Below are 26,645 nucleotides of genomic sequence, written 5' to 3' on the forward strand. Positions count from 1 at the left end.
GTTAGACCCCTCCCTCCCCAGTCAGCTGCCGGGCTCCAGCGTTCTGTCCAGAGGGATGGGAGCTCTCCTTTCCATCGCAGCTAAGCCTTCCCAGACTCAGGAGAAACCCCGGATTCCTGCAGGGCACTCGTGCAGCGGAGTCTCCCAGCTCTCCAAAGGGCAGCTGGAGACGGATTTAAAATGGCAACGCCGACCAATCAGCGCCGTTGCGCCGTAGCAGGACCGTCACACGCACCTCCTCCTCCGCTCCGCGGAACCTGGCGGTGCCTAACTCCCTGCCTGGGGCTGTAAAGTAGGCGTTTTAATTCCACGGTGGTCTGTATTTTTTGGGGGAAAAAAATTCTTCCTTGAGTGAAAGTTTTTATTTTGGAATTAATCCAAAATAATTTTGGGTTTGATTTGTGAAAATCTGAACTTAATTGTTTTCAAAGGTTTTTATTCAAGGATGAAAAGAGGCGCATTTAAAAATGTCCTCCACCTTTTCAAAACGGACTGTGTTCACTATTGTACTCACATAACTCTGAAACGGCCCAAGCTATAAAATTAGGACTTGGAGAAGGGGAGTTCTTAAGGAGAAGGTTAAATTAAGGTGAATGGATGGGAGAGGTGGTCATCGGGCACATTGCGGTGTTAGGAAGCTTACAAGGCACCCGCTCGGGGCACACCTTTTGCCCTGCAAACGTTGGGATTCAGCGCACAGCGCCAGCCGGGGTGGTGGTGGTAGGGGGGGCGGTGGTAGTAGTTGGGGAACTCCGCGTAGCCTCTAGTCACTCCCCGAGAAAAATGAAGATGCTGGTGTGCTCCGAGTGCGTTTGTGCACATTGTTTGCACGTGTGCCTGCATCTGCGAATGTGCATGCGCATCTGCGAATGTGCATGCATATCTGCGTGCATGTAAGTTCGCGAATGTTTGTTTATCCGTGTGTCTGAGCATGCATGTGCCTGTGCGAGTGTGCACGTGTGTATCTGCCTGCACGTCTGCGAGTGTAAGTGTGCGAGCGCGCCGGGTCCTGCGAGCCGTGATGAGGGCATTCCGAAGCAGGGCAGGGCTGACGGGGGCCCGCTCCTAGTCCTTTTCAGTGCCTTCCCACTCACAGGGACCTAGAACTTCGTTGCGCTTGCAGTTAAACGCTTCCTGCAGAGTGCTGGCTCCGCATCGTGGAGGTGCAGGTAAAGGCTAAGCCCCTAATCTCCGTTCTACTGCAGTCACATTCCCGCGCCCTCCGACAACCGCCCCCAGGCGACCTAGGGCGGCGGGCGGGGCGAGGCCCGCGGCCAGTCGGTTTGGGATCCCCGCCTGTCCCTTTAACCCCGCCGCCAGGCAGGCGAGAGCACGTGAGCCGGGCTCCGGGTGGCACCCGGGCGCCGCCGCCGCCGAGGCAGTTGTATTTCGAACGCTGCCTCTGGCCCGCGGCCAGGCGCCTTGGCTCGGCGGTCTGCCCGGCCTCCCTCCTCCTCATACTTTTCCTCCTGCGCAGCCCCCTCCCCTTTATCCGCCCACGATTAGAGGTGGGCACTACTCCTCACCCCCCATCCCGCCGCCCCCTCCACACACACACGCGCGCACACACACACACACACACACTCATCCCACTTGAATCTTGGGGGCAGGAACTCAGAAAACTTCCAGCCGGGGCAGCGCGCACTTGGTGCAGGACGCAGGAGCGAGCAGCCGGGTCCCCCTCCGGCTCTCCCGCTTCGCTGCCGCCAGCTCTCGCTACCCAAGGACACGCGGTGCCACCCACTGCTCGTCCGCTGCCCGTGCTCAGTGCCCGAGCCGGGCTCAGCAGAATCCACCCATCCTCCCTTGCTTTCCGACTGCCCAAGGCGCTATTTGTTTTCTCTCTCTTTCTCTTTCTTGCTCTGCGAGCGCGAAGTGGGGGCGGGGGGGGAAGAGGAGGAGGAATTCTTTCCCCGCCTAACATTTCAAGGGACACAATTCACTCCAAGCTCTTCCCTTTCCAAGCCGTTTCCGAAGTGCTCCCGGTGATCGCAACTCCTGATCCTAAACCGAGAGGGACGCCTCCCAACTTCAAACCCTCTTTTTCTTCTCCCTCGCTTTCCTCCTCCTCTCAGTACCTCCACCGCCACCACCACCTCCGGCACCCACCCACCGCTGCTGCAGCCACCAGCAGCGCCTCCTTCTCTCCTCCTCCTCCCCTCTTCTCTCTTTTTGGAAGCCGCTGGACGTCCGGTGTTGATGGTGGCATCTGTGGCAGCCTAAGCAGCAGCCCTCGCAGCACCCAGCTTTCTCTCATCCCGCCTGATTCTCCAGCCCTATCAACCGCTCTCGCCAGAGGTGCTGGGCCGATTGGGGGCGGCGGAGGCGAAGCAGCTGCAGCGGCGTTAGCAGCGGCGGCGGCGGGAGGCAGGATGAGCGCACGCGGTGAAGGCGCCGGGCAGCCGTCCACTTCTGCCCAGGGACAACCTGCCGCCCCGGCGCCTCAGAAGAGAGGACGCGGCCGACCCAGGAAGCAGCAGCAAGTCAGTAACGTCCCCGGGCGGGGTGGGAGCTCCAGCCCACCTCCGCTCTCTCTGCGAGGGCCCCGGAAAGCGCGGAAGTCCAGTCGCCGCGGCCGCCGCGCGCTGCCCGCCAGCAGGGGGGCAGGCTGCGGTGTCCCGTGCGCTGCGGAACCCCGGGGCGCCCGCGCCCCTCTGGACCGGGAGGTGGGGAGCCTCTGCCGGCAGCCGGACGGAGGAGGGAGGTGGGGTCGGGCAAAGCTCGTTCGGGCAAAGCTCGTTCTCGGATTTTCACTATTGTGCACCCCTTGAGTGTCTCGGTAGCTCCCGATGACTGAACGCGGCCCGGGTCCGACAATCCGGGGCTCCCCAGGAGCTTTCCGAGCCCCTTTGTAATTGTCCAGGGGAAAAGAAGTGCCGGGGGGCAAGAGTGCTCTGGAGGGGCAGCGCTGGAGGGGCCGAAGTCCTGGGGGCCTTTGGCTCTTTCTCCCGCCAATCGGGACTGCTCGCGGGCCCGGGTCTGGCAGGCAGCAGCCGCCCCCTTGGCGCCTTCCCCAAGCTCTCGGTGGCCCGAGACTCGCGCCCTCCCGACAAAGAACTCGTGGGCCCGCCGGGTCCTCTCAGGGCTCTTTAAATGCGGCGCCGCCGCCGAGGTGTCCTTGGGAAGGGGCTAAAAAAGAGCCCGGGTCCGCAAAGGACGGGATTAGTTCATTTGACCAAGGGCGCGGTGGAAATTAATGTCCGAGAGGGTGCACCGTAGTTTAGGGTCACTTCCTCGCCAAGCGCCCAGTCTCCCTTTTGCCCCTGGATCCCGCGCCTTAGAGCTTCAGACATTAAATGTGTTACTTTAGGGCCATTGGCTGGGGGTTGGGAGGGGACGATCAAGGGGCACCCTGGACCCCGCGGAATGGAAGGTTTTGTCTGAGGATGCAACCAATTAAGCTTGCAGCCGGCGCTTGCAGGGCTGAGCGCAGCACCCAGGGCGGGGGGGTTTTGTTCGCTGAAATTTCCAAGCCTTGGCGGGCATGGCTGGAGCGGTACTTGGCTATTGAGGACATTTATACTCCGCTTCCTCAAGCTTTTAAAACTTCTTCATTCCTTAGCTTTAAAGCACTTCCTTTATGGCAAATCGGCCGATTAGAAAATTATCCTAGAGTCCCAAAGCTGCCCGAGAGCAAGGTGGGGATATCGTACAATGTTTGCTTGCCAGCGCGTTTTTTGTTTGTTTGTCTTTTTTTTTTTTTTTAATAACTAAGAGGGTTGTACCTTTTGGAAATCATCAAAGGAAACAAGCCCATCTAGAGGCCCCCTAGCTTTCCCGCTCTGCCCAAGCGACACATTATACCGCATTAGGATCCTGTTTTACACCTCCCAGGAAGTCTCTGCCCGTCCCCCCGCCCTTGTTTCCCACCCGCCACCCAGCTTTCTCTAGTTCTTCTAATTGCCTCCAACCTCCAAAAAATAATCCAGGAGAAATTGCAGTGGGGGCTGGAGGTTATTGGAGGTTTTACCTTTGAGTTAAGGCAGAGTTCACAAAGAAAGGAAAATGTGTCTCCGATGTGTTTGCTCCGGATGTGCCCACTGGCGCTAGTGGTCCCAAAGAAGCTTTCAGTTACCTTCCCCAGATTCTCTAAGTAGGATGCGAATTTTCATTGAAGACTTTCATTAGTTTTAAGCTAATTAGTATCATTTAATCACCAAATCTGAATGAAATGAAATTGGTGATTCACTGGGTAAATATTGAGGAACCGGAATATTAATCATCGTATTCTCTTAAGCACTTGAGTATTTTACTACTTGGCATAGAAGCCATTTAAAGTTTTGCTAAACCTATTGATCATTTCAATTTCTTCTTCCCAGACACTTCCAGTCCAACTCACTCCCCTGTCTTTTGTTTTCTCTGGTTCACCCCCCCTAGGAATTTTAGGAGTTCTCTCAAAAGAAAGTTTTGTAGAAATTGTTCATTTATACCAATAAAATATTTAAATTTAGACTAGAGTCCATGCCTGGATCTCCAAAAGGAAGTGGAGATTGAAGCAATTATCTAGATAATTCAAGCAAAACCTCCCACAACAGATTTACCATAATTATTTGGAAATTTTAAGGGGAATGGAGTTATTTTGAGATGAAGAACTTGGGTAATTGCTCCAATACTTCACTCAATGTGTTGACTGACAATGCAGATATATAGATGTGATTAAAAACCATCGCTTCAGTGGGGAAGATTGTTAAAAATATTTATGATGTTAGCTTGGTATTTCCGTTTGAGATGCTAGTACAATGCTTAATAGTATTTGTGTAAAATGCTAATTGTTGAGTTGCCAAATGCGTAACCATTCAACTTTTTCACCTCAAAAACGTATGACTTTCTGTTTAGAACATGCAAACTTGTCATCCTTTGTTACTTTTGTAGGGTTGAAATAGAATCTAGTTTTCATATGTAAAATACACTTTCCTCTTTGAACCCTTGGATTTAAAGTATAGTTATTTCCTCTTTCTCTTAACTCTGTACCCTCATCACTATTTATACTTGAACGGAATGTGTTCCAACAGTTTGGTGGAGCAACACATGAAGAAATATAACTATAGAGTCAGGGTCAATTTCTTGCAGACATTCTTGCCACAACAGCATTTTTTTCCCCCCACAATTAGGAGCCAACTGGTGAGCCATCTCCTAAGAGACCCAGGGGAAGACCCAAAGGCAGCAAAAACAAGAGTCCCTCCAAAGCAGCTCAAAAGGTGAGATTTCTCAAGTCCTCCCAACTTTCTCAATGACCACAGGAACTCCCCTGTAATTTTCCCATTCTAGATCCACACTTAAGGATTTGTCTTAACTTGGCTAACCCAAGACTCATTTCCTACCCTTCTTATTAGTAAGATTTCTAAGCAAGTGCATAGCAGAAAAAGTTCATGAGAAAGTTAACGAAGAGGCTTCAGTGTTTTTTTTAAACAAGCAATCACCAAATAATATGAAACTTAAAACGGAGGTGGGAGGGGGGAGGAGGGGGAGTGAAGAATAACACCATTAGGAATTGGGCCAGTTGTGAAATAGTTAAATACAAATCAGGACTATAGGTTTTGCAATTTCCTTTAAAAATAATAAAGATTAATGTACTTTGTGCTTATTTACAAGACTACTGCAGATCCAAATCCCCCTATTAAAGTTAAGTGCTTTGCCAAATAGACAATAATTAGAAGTAAATCCAATTATGGGATACTGGAAAAAAATTTATGAATTTTACAGCTGTAAATTTGATGATAAAGTGTACTGTTTGTTTACAATAAGTTTGCAGTATAACATATCAAAATCTTCTAAAAAGCCTTTCCGCTAGGTGGTATAGAAATGCTTTAAATGGGGCAAAATGAAAAGTTTTTCTTAAACAAATATTTGACTCACATACTGTATTTTAGGGGGCCAGGACAGTACCCAGTCAAGTACAACTTCCAGTGTTCTTCTTTATAAACCTTACAATTCATTCTAAAATAACTTTATGTTGCTTTTGTTTGAACTAGCAAAGAGGAAATATCTCAGGGTCCATACTTGTGTAGAGAAGTGAAGGTGACTGTAAAATTCACCTTTTTTAGCTTTATAAATAAATATGAGAAAATTCTGTATTTATCTGTAGGTTTGTTTGTTAGTTAAAAACAAAGGTTCAAAATTCAGAAGTAAATTCTGATATGTTTTTGAATAGATTTGAGTATACCATGTACAATGTTTGTTAAAAAGGACTGACAGGCTCATCTTTGGGGGATTAATGTTTTATGTGGTTTTCTCTATGATTATGGGCACTAACCATATTATATGTGATGGGTTTTATGTTGTAAACTTTCATAGCAACCAGTCATACAGATTTTGAGTGGAACTATGATTTCTTGTCTGTTTTATTTTAACAGTCCTGAACAGAGTTGAAGGGGCAGATTTCTAATATATTTAAATATAACTGCTTGTCAGAATGAAGATTTGTGACTCACATTTAATCAATAAATTTTCAAGTAGCTCTAAACTACCCTGTCATTTAGAAATGAGAATATATAATCTTATATTTCTGACAATGAGTACTTTCTGCTACATTTTATCTCACTTATTAAATTAACTAAAATGGCTAATTCAACAGGTTTTTTTTTGTATGTTGCATAGTGTAGGATTTACCTAATTTGATTTTCTTTAATGAGATGCCAGCCCTCTGGTGGGTTATCTTGGTGGGTAGCTAACAAGCAGTTAGACTATGGTGTAGTTGTTCTGAAGAAAGATGCGGTATTATAATGTCTCCCAGGAAGAAATACATAAATCTCACCATAAATGAAATATTTAAAATGTAAGTCAACAAAGAAAAAGGAATTATCTTTCAGATTTCATTTGCATTACATGATTTCCAGGGAGTAAAGAGATGCTTTCATCACCTTTTGTTTTGGACAGTTTACCACTAACAAAATCTTTAGTGACAAGGAGAGCTGACACTTGTGCTAATTGACCACCTAAAACAAAATAACAAAAAAAAGTTGATCTCTTCCCAACGAAGATTTAATTTCTTTGTAGTTACTTTTATGATAGGCATTAACAGTGACCTTCACAGGCCACTCATCTCTGTGACAGTTCTGTATGCATACATATTACAGCTTCCAAAACAAAGTAGGCTTTCTTGTTCCCAAGGAAATACTTCTCTGACATTTTTCATTCTTCCAGACAAAATTATTTCACACAATACTGTAATAAAAGTCACCCTTCTAATATAAGTGAATAAGTATATTTTCCCATAACACGACTGTTACACTTCTTTAGTTTTATAAATTACGCTTCATTTGGAGAAGATAATACTTTGCAAAACAATGAATGACATTGATAAATTGTTCATGGCATGTGTAAACTTAAGGTATTTTCACTTCCAAGTCAGTATTTATTGAGTTTGCTACTACCCTATAGAAACATGATTATCAAATATATATTTATCAAACATATATTGTATTCTAACAAAACCTATGTTTGTACTGATTTTGAAAAGGAATCTTTTAAAGAAATAGTTATATTGTTCATAACATGTAAGGTAAATATATCCTGCTAGACTGACCAGAGTAGATATGAGAAGTCTTCTATGATTAATAAATTGGATATTCTCCTGAGAACTGAGGCTCATCAAAATGAAAACTATATAACAAAAACTGGTAAGTATATAAGAGAATAGAACTCTAAAATTAGAGGAGATGCAGTAAACAGTGGAATCCTGAAGATAAGTGTTTAAACTTTCTTGCAGTTTGGAGTTTCTTTACTTACAAAGTTTATGTTTGGTCTCAGTAACCGGCCTTGGGGCATTTGAAAACACAACTGCTTGTTGGAAAATTAGCAATGTGGAACTTCACAATGCATGTAGAGTGTTGCAGTCCAAGTATTTGACTCCTACATTAGCAATCACTTTAATTTCAGACCACATTCAATGTAAATTGATTTGTGTAATATAAAACAAACATTTCTAAAGACACTGTCATGCCTGGAACTTTTAGAAGAGCGGGTAATTCTTAAATCTGCTTATATTCCAATATGACAAATTCTCACAGATGACAATTAGGTAGCAGTTCTCTCATTCCTTAGAACTCCAATCTGAGTGCTCAAAATTTGTCCCTGAACAAGTTCCATATTGTTATCTTCATAAAAGAAACCAGAAGTTAATGTTTTCCTGAATCCATAACTTATTCGTGTGTGTGTGTGTGTGTGTCTGTGTTTGTGTGTCTTGACCTTTTTATTTATGTCTTACTTTGAGATATAGCTGTGACCAGTTGCCTCCTAATTTCATTTTTGTTTTGTTTTGTTTTCTTCTCATGTTTGTGCTGGAGGGAAACACTCTGTATTTTCACGTTACCCATGTTTGAGGAAAAGAAAGATATCTTTCTCTTTATATTAGGTTGAGGATTTTTGTTGCAGCTTGTTAATCATGAGAGAAGTCTAAAGAGGTTGTCATTAATTCTCCAGTGTTTAAGGCCACAAGTCAAATTCATGTCTAAGTCTCAAGCCAGTTCTCATTCAGGTACTTTTTAAGGGAAAATAGATTGAATCAAACCTTAATAGAAGGAAATTGCATACAAAAAAGATTTGCGTGAGGTAGTCCTACTTCATAATGTCATAGATTTTCTTGAGCTTATTTTTGACCAGATCAAGAGAGCAAAGTGCAGAGTGAAAATGTCTAGATGTATAATTCAAATGATATGTTTAGGTAGAGATTTAAGTTATATCTTCTATCTGCGCAAGCAAAGAAGGCCTGCTATTAACTGGATACTAAAAAGGCAGATTTGTGCTCCTTCTAATCACATTCCCAGAAATGTTCTGGATTTTTCATAAATGATTACTAACGCCAATCATAGATATTTTTGGATGAGAGAATGTGGGTTTTCCTCATCATTTCAGGTAAATGTTAGAGCATAATGCTGAGTGAGGACAAAATTTTTTTTCAGAACACTAGGCTCAATGAAAGAGAAGAACCAAAGGCATCATTATAGGTAAGTTGGGGAAAGATGATTTTGGAAGTTGCCATACAATTCCAGCCTATGGTTTCTACATTAGTAGTATGATTTATTTATTTATTTAAAAAGATTTTATTTATTTCCAGTGGGAGAAGAGGGGAGGGAGAAAGAGAGGGAGAGAATTATCAGTCTGTTGCCTCTCACATGCCCCCAACCATAGACCTGGCCAGCATCCCGGGCATGGACCCTGACCTGGAATTAAACTGGCGACCCTTTGGTTTGCGGGACTACCCACTGAATCACACCAATAAGGGCTGTAGCTATTATGATTTAGTGGGAAGGTAATTTCCACTGGGGTCCAGGGCCCAGTGGACATTTTATCTAAGAAGGTAAATGCATCCAGGGAGGTAGAATTGAGTAAATCCCCATTATTGTCTCCATAATCTTTGTATTTTAGACTGACTTACCTAAACAATTAACTTTTTTTTTTTTTCATTTCACGTTGCCAGGGAGGACCAAGCCTTAGTGCATCAGTAAATTTTATCTGGCAATGCCTTTGAGTCATCATAGATTATGATCCAAATGTAGGATGTTCAAGTACATTTGAATTATTTTATGAAATCACTTTATTTCAAGGGAGCCATAGTTCTCACTGTCTGCAGACTATGATTCTTCTCAGCTTTTTTCATGGAAAGCTCCTCATTACTTTGATCACAACCCTGACTTGTTTTTATCTCCAGATCTCAACAGATCTTTGTGCTAAGGAGTGAAAATATACCGGATTGATATTCTGTTGCATCTCAGTTCTTTCCTGCGAATAAATGATGCTGGAAAGCGTTTTATGTCAGTGAAGTCATGCAAACCTATCTTGTCTTGTTAGTTGACTGTCTGCAGTTTGCAGAGCTCACCTTGGAACCACATCGCTTGGCCAAGGGCGGAACAATGAATGTCGCTCTTCTAAATTCTAAAATTTTTAGTTACGAATCTTTGTTCTGCCAACCAGGAGGAAAAGGGGACTGGAGGACCAATTATATTTTAGGCTATTTTTTTATTCTCTATTGCTTTAATGCACTGAACAATTTTGAGTGGCATCTTATTGATTTAGCAAGCAGTAGTGTCTGTATAGGTGAAGAGTGGAGCAGGGTAAATAATATGGAAGTTGACAATGAGGGCTTCCTTGGGTAAAAAGAGTACAAACTTCAGTAGAGGATCGAATTTACTTATATGTCCTGTTGGAAAACATACAGAATGATGGCAAGCTTGTAACATCTTTCTAAGACTACAAATGGTCGCACTTAAACTTTAGAAACCCTTAAAACTGAATAATCAAAAAGTTGAAATGAGAACTAGTCAGTACTTAGTCTAATTGACGAGTCCAGGTGATTTTGATGTGCATGCACATTGATTTACCCTGTTTATATTTTTAAGAGAACAACTGAAAGAAATAAAATGTGACTTTTTAACCTTTGGATAGTTGGTTTCATCTGCTCCTAGGTCTTCGGGTCTTAGTCTTAAAATGATCTATCTATCCATCTTTACATACATACATATTATACATACATACATACATACACAGATACATGAAAACAAAACAAGGTCTACTATGCCTAAATATTCTTTTAGTTCTTTCTTGGGGGGGGGTTGTTATTCAGATGTATACTGATTGATTAAGGATGGGAAAGTTCTGGCTTTCATGCATTATCACAGTACACATAAAATATGATGAGAGCATTTAGGTTAGCAAACAATAGCTGTCTAACTTTGACTCAGAAGTCAGAACTGGATAATTCTCTGGCTTCCCACCCTCAGCTCCTGTCCATGTCTTTACAGGAAACTTGGAAATGTTTTACGTTTAACTACTCATTTGCTTCTCACCCCAGAAGGTTTTGATTTTTAAAAATTTGCCCATGGCTATTTTATTTTGTATGGGAGCCTCTCCCAGAAGAATAGAGCCTTTATTGCCTTGAAATTAGATTGGGTCTTAGTTCCACTGCTTATGAATGTGGGCAGATGGCTTAATCTCCCAGTCGTGAAACAGGGGAAGTATTGGGGCCACACTTAAGTCAGATGATGCTCAAAAAATCACTGTGGAAACTTCAAAACTTGGGAGGTATTTTTTAAGGGTAGCACTGTGAAATGTGGAGGGAAGAAGAAATTAAATTTGAGCCTCTACTCAGTGCTGTTGCTCTTGTCAGACACGTTCCATTTGCATCACCTTTTATCCTCCGGTGTAGACATTCTGGTCTTCATTCATCAATTGGGAAACTGACATACCTCATGTTCACCTCTAGCCAATGGTGGCTCCTGGATTTGAATTCAAATCTCATTCTGAAGCTTATGATAGTTCCTCTGCTGTAGGTGTTGTCGAATATTTTATAAACTATTTGCTAGAATGTAGACTGTTAGCCCTAGTAACCTGAAAAGCAGGCTGGAAGTTAGGTTTTGAGACACCTTTGGAGGGTAGCTGTACAAGCATGGACCGCAGAAGTGCTTTAGCTGGTACCCAGAGACTTCTGGCTCCCTGATAAACCACGGGGTTAGGCTTTTGGAGATCATAAGGGATCCAAAAGCTTTCTTGTTTGTTAAATGGAGGCGCTAGATTACATGGTTGCTAAAAGTCTTACCCAGAAGTCCTACAAAGTTGTAGCATTCTGATAGCAGGAAGGAAACAAGACATACACATGATATAAACAGCAATGTTTCTTTTTTCCTTCCTTCCCTCTTCAGCAAATGTGTAGTGAGCTGTATCTTGTGCACCAGACAAAGCACTGTTTCCAAATTCAAGAGTTATGTTTGTTCGATGAATTTCCTTTCTTAATTATTTTTTAAGTGCAGAGTGCATTTAAAAGCCTGGAGTACCAGAACTTCTTAGAGAGAGAAATAATTACATTTCCCATATAACATTCCTCTCAGCTCTTGGGAACTTGCTTCTAAGCATGTCATAAAATTAAAGATACAATTCTGAATCTAAACTTTCAAAAAAGTCAATATGAATGAAGACAAGCAAGGAAGAGGCATCACTTTTAACAAGATACAATAAGGTAGCTGCATATATTAATATAACAGTGCTGACCATAGTCTGAAATTTCAATTCTTGCAAATGTAGAATTTCCACCCTCACCCCACCTCTACCCCCCAGATAAGCAGGAAATACTTAGAATGAATTTTTGTCTCAATTATACATGGGTTTGCAGTTCAGAACCAAATTCTTCTCTGACAGAGGAAAAACAAATATACACTTCCATGGGTATTGCATATGTTGACATATTAAAAAGAAAAGAAGCCCCCAAAATGTTTTGTTTGTCCTCTATTGAAAAATAATATCCTGAATGAAGAACACTAAATACAGGGGAAAAAATTAAAGCCTGTGTTCTTCAGTATGTAAAACCCCCGAATCTATGCTAGTTTATAAACTAAAATCCTAACTTGTTTTGCAGCCTTTGTGAAGTTTGATCAGAATGATTAAATAATGTGGGTTTTAAAGAACAATGAAAGCCTCCCAGCTCGAGGCCACACAGCACAGCTAATGCGTTTCTTCTACATGTAGTCTCAGAAGAGGGTTTCAGTTTACATGGAGCACCGGCCCGAAGATCTCGGAGCAAGTTTGCTTTTAACAAATCCAAGTGACAGTCGTGATATTTTGCCCTTTCGCTAGTGGTGTGAATTTTGTTTTTGAATAGGCTTTTTGTAAATGAGATGCTCATTTTCAAATCCTTTTATTTGTAGGGCTTTCTCTCTGTTGGAGAGATTTGCTTTCTCTGAAATGCAGTGAAACCCTTTTAGAAAACAACCCTCTCTTCAACAGAATTTAGATACACCCTGAAACATAGCAACTGTGCAGAGGGAACCCGGTGTTGCTCTGCTAGTCTTTAAGGTCAACAGCCTCCTCCCCTCAACTCCACCTATCATCGCCGTGCACGCTAGGAAGGATTTCTATCTTCTGCGTTGGCGTAATTTACTACTGGGTAAATTATGCTCCCAAAGACTAACTCAGACACTGCTTCTGTATTAGGGAATTTTGTACTTCTATAACTCACTATGTACTAGCCAAAGGGTTTCTTAAAAGCTTCATTCTAAAGGTGACGGGTGTAATGGAATATTTGCATTGACTGAGCCTTCTGTGAGATTGGACTACCCTAAAGGAAAACTTTCCCTTTAAGAGTTCCATCTTAGTAGAAGGGGGAGAACATTTCTTGAGCACCTCATTCGTGGTGGGCACTTCACTCCTCACAGGAGACATTATCTCCATTTCACATATAAAATCAAATTGGGTTTTTCAGGGACCAGTCCAAAGTTCTAAAGCTATAGTGTCAGCAGGGGTTTGAATCTGAGCTTTCCAACATGGAGCTTGTGTTCCTCGTAAGATAGCTCCCTCTTTCCCTGAGACAACACTTATTAGCAGGAGAGTACGATTCACTGGACCTTCCTGGCTTTCACTTATTCTACTTCACGTCCTCATGACCGACATTAAGACATTGCCACTAACCCCCGACGATAAGTGATTCCTTTGTGCAGCCGTGGAAAAGCAGTAAACAAGCATTCAAAGTGCCTAGTCTGATGGTCAGATAGACAAAGGCTCCACCAGGCTTCCTTCGGTTTGGGGAAATTAGCCGAATCAGTGAGGATTTTAGTTAACTAAACTATCTCCTTATGGTAGCAAATGCCCAAGGAAAGGCAGCAGCACTGTTGAGAGTGTAGGAGTCGGTCCTTAGAGCCCAGCAGAACTGGGTTCAGCTCCCAGATCTGCCATTTGCCAGCTTGGTGTGTGACCTCGAGTTATTTACCTCTCCTGGCTGAAATCTAGTTGCTCATCTGCAAAATAAGAAAAATAGCCACCTTGTAAAGCTTCGTAAGGATTGAAATAACATGTGAATGACTTAGCCCTTTGGGGTATTTTAGATACTACATCAATGTGAACTAACATAATTATTCAGTGTTTGGGTTAGTTCATGGGATCTGTTGGATACTAACGCCAGACCAGGAAGCTATTTGGTGAGAAATCTTGTGGCTTTGTTTGTTTGTTTGTTTGTTTGTATCTCCTATCTGTCTATGTATCTATCTATCAGCTGTCTCCATCTACTTTTACCAGAAGATTGAATCGAGAAAGAGGAGATTCTCATTTGGCAGGGTGGACAATTATAAAAGGTAATTTTAGTATCAATGTATGAAGGTACCTACCGGCTGCCACCCAAGGTTACCAAAGTAAAATGCAAAACAAGTTATACTGACTCAAGCTACCTATATTTTTGCATTTGTATAGCTTTGAAATAATCCTCATACACAGAAAGGTACATACTAAGTTTTCTTTATCCTGTTTTTACAGAAGGAGTATGTGATGTGTGTGTGTGAGAGATGGTAAACAGGGAAATTACTTAATGGACAGTGTTAAGTTTAGATTCCAAAGGGAAAAAATACCCATGAGACCAGAAGAATCTTCTATGAAGTAAAGCAATGAAATAACCCTCAAGGTGGTTAGGTCTGTGTTAAGTGTGGAATTATAGTTAATGTATATATTCATTATTATTTTTAATATCTACAGTTTTCATTTCAGAGACAAATACTGATGATTTCTTCCAGTTTTTTTCCCCTCTGTTTTAGGCGAAATGATTGATAAGTGATTGTTTTTTGGCAAGGAACAGGGAATTAACTGTAGAAATATTCAAAAGTTCTTGTTAATCAGAATTTTATGTCTTATTTACATTTAGACTTGGTTTTGACTAACCATATAAGTAGAAGTGCTTTGTAAATTATAAAGCCGTACATCAATATTAATTTACGTAACTTTAGTGACTTGGAGAGGAGGAACTCATCACTTAAGAAACATTACTTTTCTAAAATACTTCATATAACTATGGGTATATGGAAATAATTTTTATTATGGATAGAAATAAAAGAAACTCACTCCAGGGGTGCCTTTTAGGGTGAGGGTTGTATAGGTATCTATTTACATCAGATGGTGGAGAAAAAGAAGAAGACTCAAAAATGGAGAAGATGAACCTAAAAAGAGGAGATTGTGAGAACAATCTTAATACCACCTCTGCAGGTCGGAACATGCTTAACTTGAAATGCGTGCCTTGGTGCAGCACTTATAAATAATGTCAAGTAGGAGACCACATGACTTCCTTTTTCATTTTGCAGAAAGCAGAAGCCACTGGAGAAAAACGGCCAAGAGGCCGACCTAGGAAATGGGTGAGTAATAAGATACAATGTCTATTTTTTTCCTAATAAAAAGTGTCTGTTTATTTAAATGAAACGTGCTTTTATTTTATCAATTACATGAATTTGTAATTTACGGTTTCACGAATCTTTGAAAGGGTTAAGGCAAGCGAAAGATTATCACCACCCTTACCTACCATTAGGCTCCATGAGTTTACTCAGAACACTTTTCTTGCCTGGGACTGACTCCTTTTTCTCTCTCTTATCAATATGAAAAGAGTCTCCACTCTTCCTTCAAGTGGGGTAACAATGAGATGACTTGTTCAGTGGGTTGTGTAACGAAGGTTAAAGGCTATTATGAAACCTTAGAAGCTGATTACAAATGGAGATAAAGTTCAGATGAAATGTGTTTGAGATAACTTTTTAACGTTTTTTTTTCCTCTTTTTTTTTGTTTCCTTTGTGGCTTTGCCCTAGACACCTCTCATTTTCTAGGTGGTTTGTGTTTTTCCTCCCATATTGGCTTTGTTAAGAAACCAGGTTTTAATTTCCAGTTTTTCTTGCTTCCCTTAGTCATTCTTATATCCCGACGGTATCAACAGTTGGTTTCCGCACAAGCGCCCTTGACCCTACGGGCAGACAGATCTATTTGAGGCCAGAAATTCAGTGACTGCTTAAGAGCTTTGCTCATTTTACCACTTGAACTTGTTCCCTTTGCTGCTACTCTGCCATGCTTTTTTGGTTTGTCTTTCCCACGGACAGAACAGTCTCAATGGTGAATAGAACCGTTTCTCAAGGAAAAGAAAGGCGCGCTCTCTACCCAGTATCGCCTACGATGGGATCTTTGCCTCTCCCTGCCTCGCTTCCTTGGTTTATGCTTCGTGCTTCATCTTTTTTAAAGGTTTCTTTGCTGCTGTGCTGGATTGTATTTTCCTGTTAGTTTGCCATTTCTTCATCTAAAGTTCTCCATCCCTTTTTCTTTATACCCGGGTATTGCCTTTCATTTAATTTATTCATCTTGTATTTTTTTTCCCCTCTGCTCAACATGTGTTGGGATTAGATTTCTCAGCGCAAGCAAATGGGGTTGATCTTTAGATTAAACACATCTCAGTGTTACAGTGTAACCTTAAAGTAAGAGCATTTCATTCAGTGTTCTGGTCAACAAATGAATTCTCTTCAAACCTACTCACTGGGTGGTGATCATCTATTTAGACTATGTTTGATTACCTTATGAATATTAGGGAACTTGCTACTTCTTAAGTCTTCCTCTTCTTTCCCAGAAAGCTCTGAACATTGGAAAATTCTTCCATCCAACTTCCTCTAGCTTCTGCTCCCGAGGCCTCTATTCTGGGAATATACAGATTAACTGTTTTCATTTTCATTCATGATAGCCTTTCATATATTTGAAGACGATCAACATATATCCTTTTTTCTCTTTTCTGGTTTGAGTATCTCCAGTCCTTTCAGTTTTCCCCCCATAAATGAACATTCTTGTGACTCTCTTCTGACTATGCTTGATTTTTAGTCTAAAACTATGTTCTCCAGAATTAGGTGTCGCATTTTAGGCATGGGCTCCACAACCAGTGGATTTATCACCGATCTTGTACACAGGGTTCCAGCTACCTATCACTGCTTAATCCACCGTACCCAGAGTTAATAATGTAAAAACGAGCCATTTTATTATGCTCATGGATTATTTGGGTCAGGTATATGGTCCGGGCACAGCCCCAAGGCTTGCCTGTGCTTCAGGATATCTGCAGCCTGAGCTGCAAGGGCTCAAGCTGTAAAGGGTGACTCCAGTGCCGGGAACCTAGAATCTGGAGGCTTCCTCACTCACAGATCTGGTGCTTTCATAGGATTGGCTTGAAGTCTGGGTGCGTTTGGGAATGACTGGAGCACCAGCCCATGGGTGGCCTTCCAGCCTTATGATCTCAGGGTAGGTTTTTGGCCTTCTGACATGTACTCAGGCCTGCTGGAGAGTGTTCTGGCTAGTGAGGAGGAAGCTACAAGGCCTTTTTTGACTTTGTCTCAGACATCAAAAAGTGCTCCTTGCATTATACTCAAATGAGCACTCTGTTGACTAGGTTGGCATTGGCATACATACATATATATGAATATAGGGCTTCCATTTTCAAGCGTCAGAACTTTGATATCCTACCCCATGGAACTAATCAATAAGAAAGACCTGTATAAACCTTCTAATAGGCTATATATTAGAAAATAGATAAGTTGTTTGAAGTCATGAAATTAATTTTGCTGAAGTGAAATGAAATATAAGAAAATAGAATGGAAGTTAACCAGCATAGCAGGTACCAAGTATGGCTCGTTTGGGGATGTAATTGGTGTATAACAGTGTGTAAATTTAAGGAATACAACATGTTGATTTGATACATTTTATACATATTGCAAAATGGTTACCACAGTAACATTAGTTAATACCTCCATCACCTCTAATAATTAGTTTGTTTTTTGTGGTAAGAACATGTAAGATCTACTCTCTTAACTTTCAAGTGTATAATACAGTATTGTTAGCTGTAATCACATCACAGATCCCTAGAACTTATCCTATACCTGGAAGTATGTACCTTTTGACCAATATCTCCTCATTCCCCTCCCCCCCCACCAGCCTCTGTGGTTCTGCAGCCAGCCACTGAATTAATTACAACCTGTCTTAGCACTTTGAGATTCCTACAGTTTATACCTATCTGTCTTTATAGCTTTATTTCCTACTACTGATATTTCATCCTCACACAACTGATATTTCAGCCGAGCTGAAATAAAATATGGTTTAATTGCAGTATATGTTTATTTTTTCTCAATGGATTCTTGCTCACTTGGTGGAGATACGGATTCCAGGCAGCTGACCTTCCTGCTGGGTAAGAGGCCCCTGTGAAGCTTCCCCTACAGAACCCTTGTCTTTCTGAGAATCACTGGGTCATCCTCATTGATGCTCATGGCTTCTAATTTTTACTGGCCGTCTGAATGGAAAATGTTATGTAGTAAATTGTTATAAGCCACTGCTTTGTTCCAAAAGAAGAGTTGCTCTGCTTAGAAGAGGAAATAAAAGGAAATTGTATATTTTTTCTAGACAGCGTGTTTCCTCTTTGCTTGTATATATTCCTTTGGGCAGAGTATGCAGCCAGTCACAGCAAGGCATTTAATGGTGTTCTTCACTGGAAAGCTTGTGCTGAAGAAGTAAATTATTGCATTTTCCATAGGAAATGGGTTTGTACTTTATAGTCAATTCAGTTCTTTCCAACAATGTCATTCTCTGATTTCCTTGTATCAGAGATATATTTTTTCAGTTGACTGGATTTACTAAGTTAAGTGCATAGCCTAAAAGCCAAATTGCTTCCCTGTTATTCTTTCAGATAGTTTTCTTTTAAAGTTTTTTTTTTTTGATTTAAAAAAGATGTCTTGTAAATCCTATAGTGCCATGTAATAGGGCTGGAAAAAACATGTCTACAAGGTGACCCTCTCATGTGATGTGATTGGGATCCATAATTGGTCGGTTACTCGAAGGCAGATTAACCAAAATAATTGTGCCGGTCTTGCTATTGCAGGAGATGGAGGGTTGGCCAGTTAATGTCCTCCAATCCAGTGAGGACATTAACTAGATTTTGATTAAGAGCACTTCTATTTAGGTGGTTACCTTTCACTTGAGTCAGATTTTAGGTCTGTTCTTTGTAATGAGTTAGTTTGGACTTCCTATTTATTTATTTGTTTGCTTATTTATTTATTTATATTTTTTGGAAGTAGTGAATGATATAAGAAAGAGAAGCAGGACCTAACTTTTCTCCTAGTCTTAATTATTGGGAACGCAGGGTCTGGATTCAGATGGCTTGGGTTCAAACTCTGGCCCGTCACTTCGCTAAACTGTAATCTCCAGCAAATTACATGACCTTTTAAAGGTTCGGTTTTCTTATCTTTAAAAAAATGTAAGAGCAGTACCTTTTTCATAGAGTCATTCTGAGGATTAAATAAGATAATGCATGCAAAGGACTTATTCAAAAGGCATGGCATATAGTAAGTGCTCTCTAAATGTTAGAAGTTATGGTCAACTCTACTGTACACTTTCATGGAGATAATCACTGACAGCCTGAACTCTTGCTACTTACAGCTACCGGTAGTTACACATGGAGTGAGGCTATGCCTCACACTAACCAAGTACCTTGTAGGTATCATCGTGTCTTCAATATGTCTATGCTAAATATCATAAATTTTGAGAATTGCTAATAAAGAATACTAAAGTACATTGTAAATCTATTTACAGTTAAAGGGAACATTTTAAGTATGGTTTTATAATAATCCTTTCTTCTCATTGTAGAGGTTCGGTGTCTTGTGTGTTTTACCAATTCGAAACGTAGAATTTCTTCTCTTTGCCTCAGTATGCACATGAGAGATGATACCCTGGTTTCTCAGATCCCATGTGGAGTTTCAGTAGTCAGGCCTTCTGTCAACTGAATCAAGGCATTTCATATTTGCACTCTTCAATACTTGCCCAGGAAAGGAGCTTGTCGCATATCTGCTTTAGTGATGGAAACTATTTGGAAAAAGTTTTAGAGAATGGAGCTAAGGCTCAAGGCTACAATGAAAAAATAAAGATGTTAACCTCACGTATGAAAGGCTCCCTCCAGATGTTGCCTAGTGAAGCCACTGGTGCTTCTGGAGGAAAAGAAGGACAAAATAATAAAGAATAAATCAATGGGAAAAAGATGTTTTTGGGTGTTTTGCTTACAGAATGTCTTTTTGAGAAAGGAAATTAACAACAAAAGGAAAACACTCTCCAATCTGAATTAATAGTTTTTAAATTAAAAAAAATTGATTCTGGAGATACTGAGCTTGACCTAGAAATTGACCCAAGGACCAGATGCTGAAGCTTAAGTTCAATTGGTCACTAGGAACTAACTAACAAAGCCCAGCTGTTTTCTGGGCTCACCGATCAGCTTAATTCAGTGCTGGGGTGTGTGTGGCAGTATGTTGATTTAAAAATATGCATCCTAGTCCATCTCTTCCTGGGGACAGTTGTCTTTCTTTCATTAAAGAGCTGGTGATACACAGGAAAGTGATGTAATTTCTTTTGTTAGTCAAACATACGAGGATTCTAGATAGGCAACAAGGGCTGTTTGTTTTTCCAAGTTTGTAGAAATCTAGAAACATAAATGATGGTTTGAAAATCAAGTAAGGGAAGTAAATCAGAATTAAAACCCATTATAGCGAGACTGATTGAAACACTGGATTTCTTCAAAAGATCCCAACCATTAATATTTTGAGGAACCTGGAAATCTAATGTTGAAAACCCTAGGTCTTCATTTCCATTACTTTTTCCTTCCAGATGTTTGTTACTTTTTAAAAAACTTGTAGCCATTTGTAGTTTTACACTTCCCTGGTTTAAACTGATATAATGCATATTGCAGATAATGACAACTTTTTACTGGAGTCAGAAGGAAAGAAATGACTTTAATTTAACATAAAAAATTCTCTGCTAATGGAGTATGTGAAGGTAAAATCATTTTCCCTTAGGAACTTGTAATAATAGTAGGTTTTCAAATTTGGGAGATGGTCCCTCTGAAGCCGTGTTTTGATATATGCTCAGCAAATAGAATATAAATTCTCTGATCTACATAGGTTCTCAAAATTAGTGAGCAATGTTTTCTGAAATTATCTCCTCCTTAACAATGTTTTGTGATAAAATGGAAAACTTTACAGAACAGAACTCTGGGGGGTGGGGCGGAGGGGAATGACTTGTTGTTTGGTTTTTTAATAACATACTCTAAAATTTACTAAAATGATTTTTTTTAATTGCAAGGCTAAATGAGAAAACACTAATAACCATACTCACAAGGCAAGAATTGGATTTGATCATTCATATTTTGTCTCAATATTAATTTTTTGCTCTTTTCAACATTGACGTGCTGTTGTTAAACTAGTCTGTTAAACACAGTCTTGAAAAAAAAGATGGACAACCTCCCCGACCTGGTCATCCAGTTAAGTTTGGTATGGCCCATTTCTACCAGATCTTGACCATTAAGAATTGTAAAGACATGGCCTTGGGGTTTGCCCTTTAAATGACCCTGGTGTAGTACCACAATAGCCATGTGGTTTTAACTAAATTATCAAGAGAAAATATGGGTTGTTTTTTCCCCACTTGTGGTTGAATGGCACATTATAGACAGGAGGTGATTCAGATAAATGTCCTGTTTCTCTATTAAAAAAATAATCAGATTCATGGAATCTTGGCCAAGAGCGTTATCTCAATTGCAGTCTAATTAGATGACAAGTATTGTGGAAATCAGTGGCCATTTTGTAGGACAGCAAGTGTGTTTAAGCCTCTCTCTCTTCTACCATATACGTGTTTGCCTGCGCTCGCCCACATCTAAAGTATTCGTGGTAAATATTTCTAAAATACTGGACACCCTCATGTCCTATGTGAATAAAATTAATATGTACGTATTTTTAACTAGGCAACATAGGTAAAACTATTACTCCATATTTAAGAGAACGTTTTTGTTCTGTCTTTAAGAATGGGCTATGCTTTTATTTTAAGATTTTTTAAATCAAAGAATTTTTTAGTCCAAATCCATCAATGTTTTGACACAAATAGTTAACCATTTTTGGCAAATTTTTAGTCCCATGGGATTTAATGAAGCCTCTCTGTACTCCAGAGTGAAATAAGAACCTCCGTGTTTTAATGAGCTGAGTACCTTTGGGCAGATCACTTAATTTGCCCACGCTTTTTCTCCTGTTTAAGTGTCTGACGGGAATGTTCTGTCTGTACCTAATGACTGTCAAGCATTCAGGGTTGTAAAACACAAAACCTTCGTTGCTAGGACCAGCTCTATTATCCAGGGACTGATTATGGGGCTTGTGGATGGTCCAGCCTCCTGTCCCCTTCTCAGCTTTGTGTTCCCTGCTCCCACCTGCTGCCTGCCCTTTGGCCACTTGGCTGCTCATTAGTTGCTTCCGCCAGCTGGGGGCAGGCCCGGGAGCAGGGTGTCAACGCTGGTAAAAGGTTTGGGGGGAAAGAGGCTGGGAGTAATGGCAGACGTAAGGTTTTCAGATCATCTATCCATTTGATACACCCAAGCTCCCCCTAAACCCTCTCCTTAGGAGTAACTCAGGGCAGCCAGGACATAGAAATTTGACTTTCTTTCATTATTTATCCATTCTTTTAATAATGAGCGAGATAGGAGAAGATAAAATGTCTGTTTTCAGACATGCTATAGGAAGCAAAATCTCAGTATTGTGGAGTGGCTGAAGAATAGGTATGCTTTAGCAAGCCCGTGCCTTCTGGTCAAACCCAGAAGAATCTCACGGGTTTACTCTTACATTAGACTCAGGTCTTGCAATGTTAGTTCTTTAGGTGCAGGCAAAGGAAGGTTACCTTGTGATGCTGAAAGAGTCAAGAGTCCTGTTTAGGTGTTGAAAGCTCATATAACTTCTCTAGTCAACAACAAACAAACAAGCAAAATGTAACTGGAGACATTGAAATTAAGAACAAACTGACAGTAACCAGAGGGGAGGTGGGATAATGGGGAGAAAAGGGGGAAGGGTTGTCAAAGAACATGTATAAAGGACACACGGACAAAGCCAAAGAGGGGATAGGATCAAGGGTGGGAGGCAGGGGTGGCTGATGTGACGGCGAGTGGTGGGAAAATGGAGGCAACTGTACTTGAACAACAATTAAAAAAAAGAAAGATCATATAACTAACTCTAGCCATTATGACCAAGGCTAGACCAAGGTCATAACCAAGGGAGGTCCACATTATCACTTTGTCCTACAGTTTCATTATATGAAACCAGAAAATTCATTCGAGTGTCTCTTTGAACACACTATGTGCAGAAGTCTCAGTATGGAAGACGGACAAGACAGATGTGGAGGAAACTGCTCGAACACTTTTTTGTTCCCATGTTTGCTTCTCTCTTGCTTGGCTGGACCATGTAGACCCTAGAGCTCTAATTTTGAGACCCTTTGATTTTGTGATTTTCTGTTTGCCTAATGGTGTTGCTAAAGTCTTCTGACAGTGTTTGGGTCAAGCCCTGTGCTAGGCCCTGGGGTGTGTGGCCCAGCAGGACCAGTGTGGGCTGCCCTCGGAGCACTTGCAGTCTTGGGACCTGAGAGGAGGATCTGAAGCCAGCCCATTAGATATCTTCTGTGTGCTTTAGATGTTTTGAGGTTAAATTCCAGTTTTCAAACATTTTTGAATTGTTTAGAATTGAACAGTCCTTCCATACAACTGATGATGTTGCTTTCCAAATCCTGGTAACACCATCATTGTTTCAATTTAGCTATATATAATTTATGAATTTGTAGTTCCAGTGGGCCTGAGGTTGCAATTCTCTCATTATCACCATAGCAAACACCCAGGCAAATAGCAAATGTGTGCATGTTCAATTTATCGAAATAGTGAGTCAGATTTCATCTGGCTAAGAAAGGCTTACCACGATAGGTATTTAAGTGTCAAATATTAAAGTGTCAGCTCCAAAAAGAGGAGGTAACTGGGAATCAGAAAGACCAGGGTAACTCCATTGAGCTACTGCCTCAACATACACTATTTTTTTTCTTTGTTCGTGCTGAGTATAATTTCTGTTTATCAAATAACTTTAAAATAACTGGGTGTTAAAGCAACTGATAATATATACACTTTAATATTTCTGAATAGTGCTACGCTTTGTACTGAAAATGAGCTCTTTAAGGGTAGAAAGCATCTCATGCTTGTTTTTTTCACTCTCAGCACCTGTAGGACATAGGGCGGCATTCAGTAAAGTGATTAAGAGCTCAGACGGGTTTAGTTATCAGCTTAACAGGGCAACTTGCTCATTGTCACCAACTCCAGTCTCCCTGTGTGGAAAACAAAGGGTAATAGTAGTTTTCATTTCATAGGATTATTTTGTAAGAACTAAATGACAAGTCATCAAAAAACTTTATTCAACATGTCGCAAACACTCCATAGATCATAGTTGTTGATGTTAGTACAGTTCCAGGCTCATAGCAGGATTTAATAAATGTTTGGCGAATGGAATCGTACTTCTGTAGTGTGTGTAAAATGTGGTCTTTGACGTTTTGTTTTCTGGTAGTGAATGTGGATTTGAATTTGCATTTTTTTTGGCTTTTCTTTTTAATCTGATCATTTGTGTTTTTAAAGAAGCCACACAAGGGTTAAAGTACAATCTGTGGGCATCAAAGCAGTGTTTGTAAGAATTTTGAATTTCAGTCTTTCCACTTCAGGCGTAAGCTGTGAGCCCCTATCACCCAGGCTGACTTTGAATGCCTTGCCCTATATTAATGTTTCCATTCCCTCACTCCTGGAAATAGAATTCTGCTTTCCAAAATAGACTCTGGTGCTGTACCTTAAAAGAATTTTTGTCACAGCTTTGGATCATCAGAGAAACAGAAAAGAGTCTTGTTGGCACAAAAGAATTTTCCGAGGTAGTTTCTAATTTTTTTTTTTGACAAAACCCCCCCACATTTTTAATTGCTTGTCTTCCATTGCCTTTACACCTAATTTTAGAATGAACGTGGAAATAAAGACAGGAGGAAAATCAGTTAATAATGCTATTGTTTCTTTGACTGCTTTCAAGGGCATTCGGAAGCACAATTTCAAGTGAAACAAACAGCGAAGCACACTGTTGGAAGTGAGAGAGCAGCAGGGTATTCAAATAAGGTTTCACCGAGGAAGGACTGTAATATCCTAGGTTTACATCACTACAGGCGCAAGGGTTTCACAGTCAGAATTACACAGGTAGCAGTATCACATAACTTAGAAGTTAAAACATGAACATTACCAATAAAGGAAGTGCGGAACTGCCAAGTTTCCAGACGATCCAAATATTTTCAGTCTGGAGGGAGCACCCTATCACAGGAGGCACCAAAGCCCAGAGAGGTGAGAGAATTACCCTCTGGAAGACCAGGGAATCATCAGATCATAGTGTATCATGTTCTGTAAAGTACCATGTGTTCACAGTCTTTCATCATTTTCAGTTCCAAATGATTCTGATGTTACAGAATTTTCTTATTACAGAATTTCAATCCTTATATTTTATTTCTTACTATTATTCTCTCAGACGGTCCAATTTTAATGTTCTTCAAATTCCCGAATGGAAATTGGTGAGGCATTTGCAGGCCTGGGCCCAGTCCCGGTGGATAGGTCCAGGATGGAGCTAGAAGGCATGAGTGTGACCTTCTCTGGTCTCCTGCACCCTGGAGAGGCCGACACTCAGCGAGTTTGGTGTGCACCGTGAGTTTAATGGGAGAAACGAAAAGGCAACGTATGGTAATGCTATCCATCCTACAACGTTTTTATTTTCCTGTGCTCTTACTAAGTTTTAAATTTCTCCTTTGGAAGTAAGTAAAGTTTGCTTACATCCTTTATTCCTCTTTCTTTTCTTTGGACTGTATATTTCCTACATGCACAGGATGAAAGCAACCTCATTTCTATCCCTAATTCTCATCTTCATAATTCCTTTCAGAGCAGTGGTACAGAGTTTAATGATGTTCTGTTTGGATCAGCCATTTAGAGTGCTCAGTTGCAAGCCTTCAAATCACAGCAATAGTGGGTTTTGTGCTTTTATTTAGCAATGTTCTTCTTCCAGTGATAGCCTGCTTTTTTGCTGGACATTAACATTTATCAGTAAACTGGTCGGGCTTATGATTTTGCACATTGCTCTGCCTCCTGTTTAGACAGTTGATGAGATACATACAGTCATTTAAAATGCACAATTTAATGTCACAATAAAATGGTGAGTTTTTCTAATATGGTCTTAATCTTCTCTTGCTGTTAAATCATCAATCTCAGTGAATATCAATGGGATCCCTTTTCAATAGTTAGCACCTACTGGAGCAAAACGAAATCTTGCATCGTTGAAACCTCTTAGTGGTTCCTTAGTATCCACAGGGAACTAACTCATGCTGTACTGATTTGTACCACATTTTTCTGCTGTGATAAAGCAAGTGGACTTATGTACATTATGAGATTAACAGTATGCTCAAAGTGCAGGGTTGTATAGTATGAGGGGGTTGGGCCATACACGGTCACGGTGTAGAGAATTCCCTTGTGAATGATTTCTTTTTGGCTAAAAAAAAAGTTTTCTGCCTGGGGTCATTATAATGTGGTATGTATTCAGAATTACTATTTGTGATTCCAACTGTAACATAGTTACAATGAAAAGTTAGACTCCCCTCCCTGGCGCAATTTGGGAAGCTGACGTTTTTATATCCATAGGCAAACACAACTTTTTAAATTTGTGTGAAAATTTAGGTGTCATAGTTTATGGCTCTATCTTTCGATGAATTTTTTGGAGTCTGTGAAAATGTTTACATTGATTTACCTACAGTCCTGAATGTACTGTTAGTAGAAAACTCTACTTATGTAAAAATACCCTTAAATGTCATAGAGAAATCTGTACATCTAGGAAGGAAATGTCACGCGTACCCTTGGTAATGGTATGACAGGAGGCTCCTAATACATTCAACCTAAATTTCTCCTTACACGGTTTTCAGGCCATTTCCTCTTGTCTCCCTCTTCATGGTGATAGAGGACATCTGGTGTGTCCCTTTTCCAAATAAATCCTCCTCTTTGGGG

The 26,645-nt window shown here is 40.8% G+C and overlaps 1 protein-coding gene across 1 annotated transcript in view; it reads left to right on the forward strand.

The window, feature by feature from the left end:
- Positions 1-1,943: 1,943 nt before the first annotated feature.
- The window catches only part of HMGA2 (high mobility group AT-hook 2), a 127,668-nt gene continuing 102,966 nt past the window's right edge, over positions 1,944-26,645 (forward strand). The window contains exons 1-3 of the mRNA XM_037136034.2: positions 1,944-2,483; positions 5,112-5,198; positions 15,048-15,098. Coding sequence (XP_036991929.1) covers positions 2,373-2,483; positions 5,112-5,198; positions 15,048-15,098 — 249 coding nt within the window. The 5' untranslated portion in view covers positions 1,944-2,372. The remainder of the gene's footprint in view (positions 2,484-5,111; positions 5,199-15,047; positions 15,099-26,645) is intronic.

Source organism: Artibeus jamaicensis, unplaced genomic scaffold, assembly GCF_021234435.1.
Source record: "Artibeus jamaicensis isolate MK-2021 breed Jamaican fruit bat unplaced genomic scaffold, CSHL_Jam_final contig_233, whole genome shotgun sequence".
NCBI classification, from domain to species: Eukaryota; Metazoa; Chordata; class Mammalia; order Chiroptera; family Phyllostomidae; genus Artibeus; species Artibeus jamaicensis.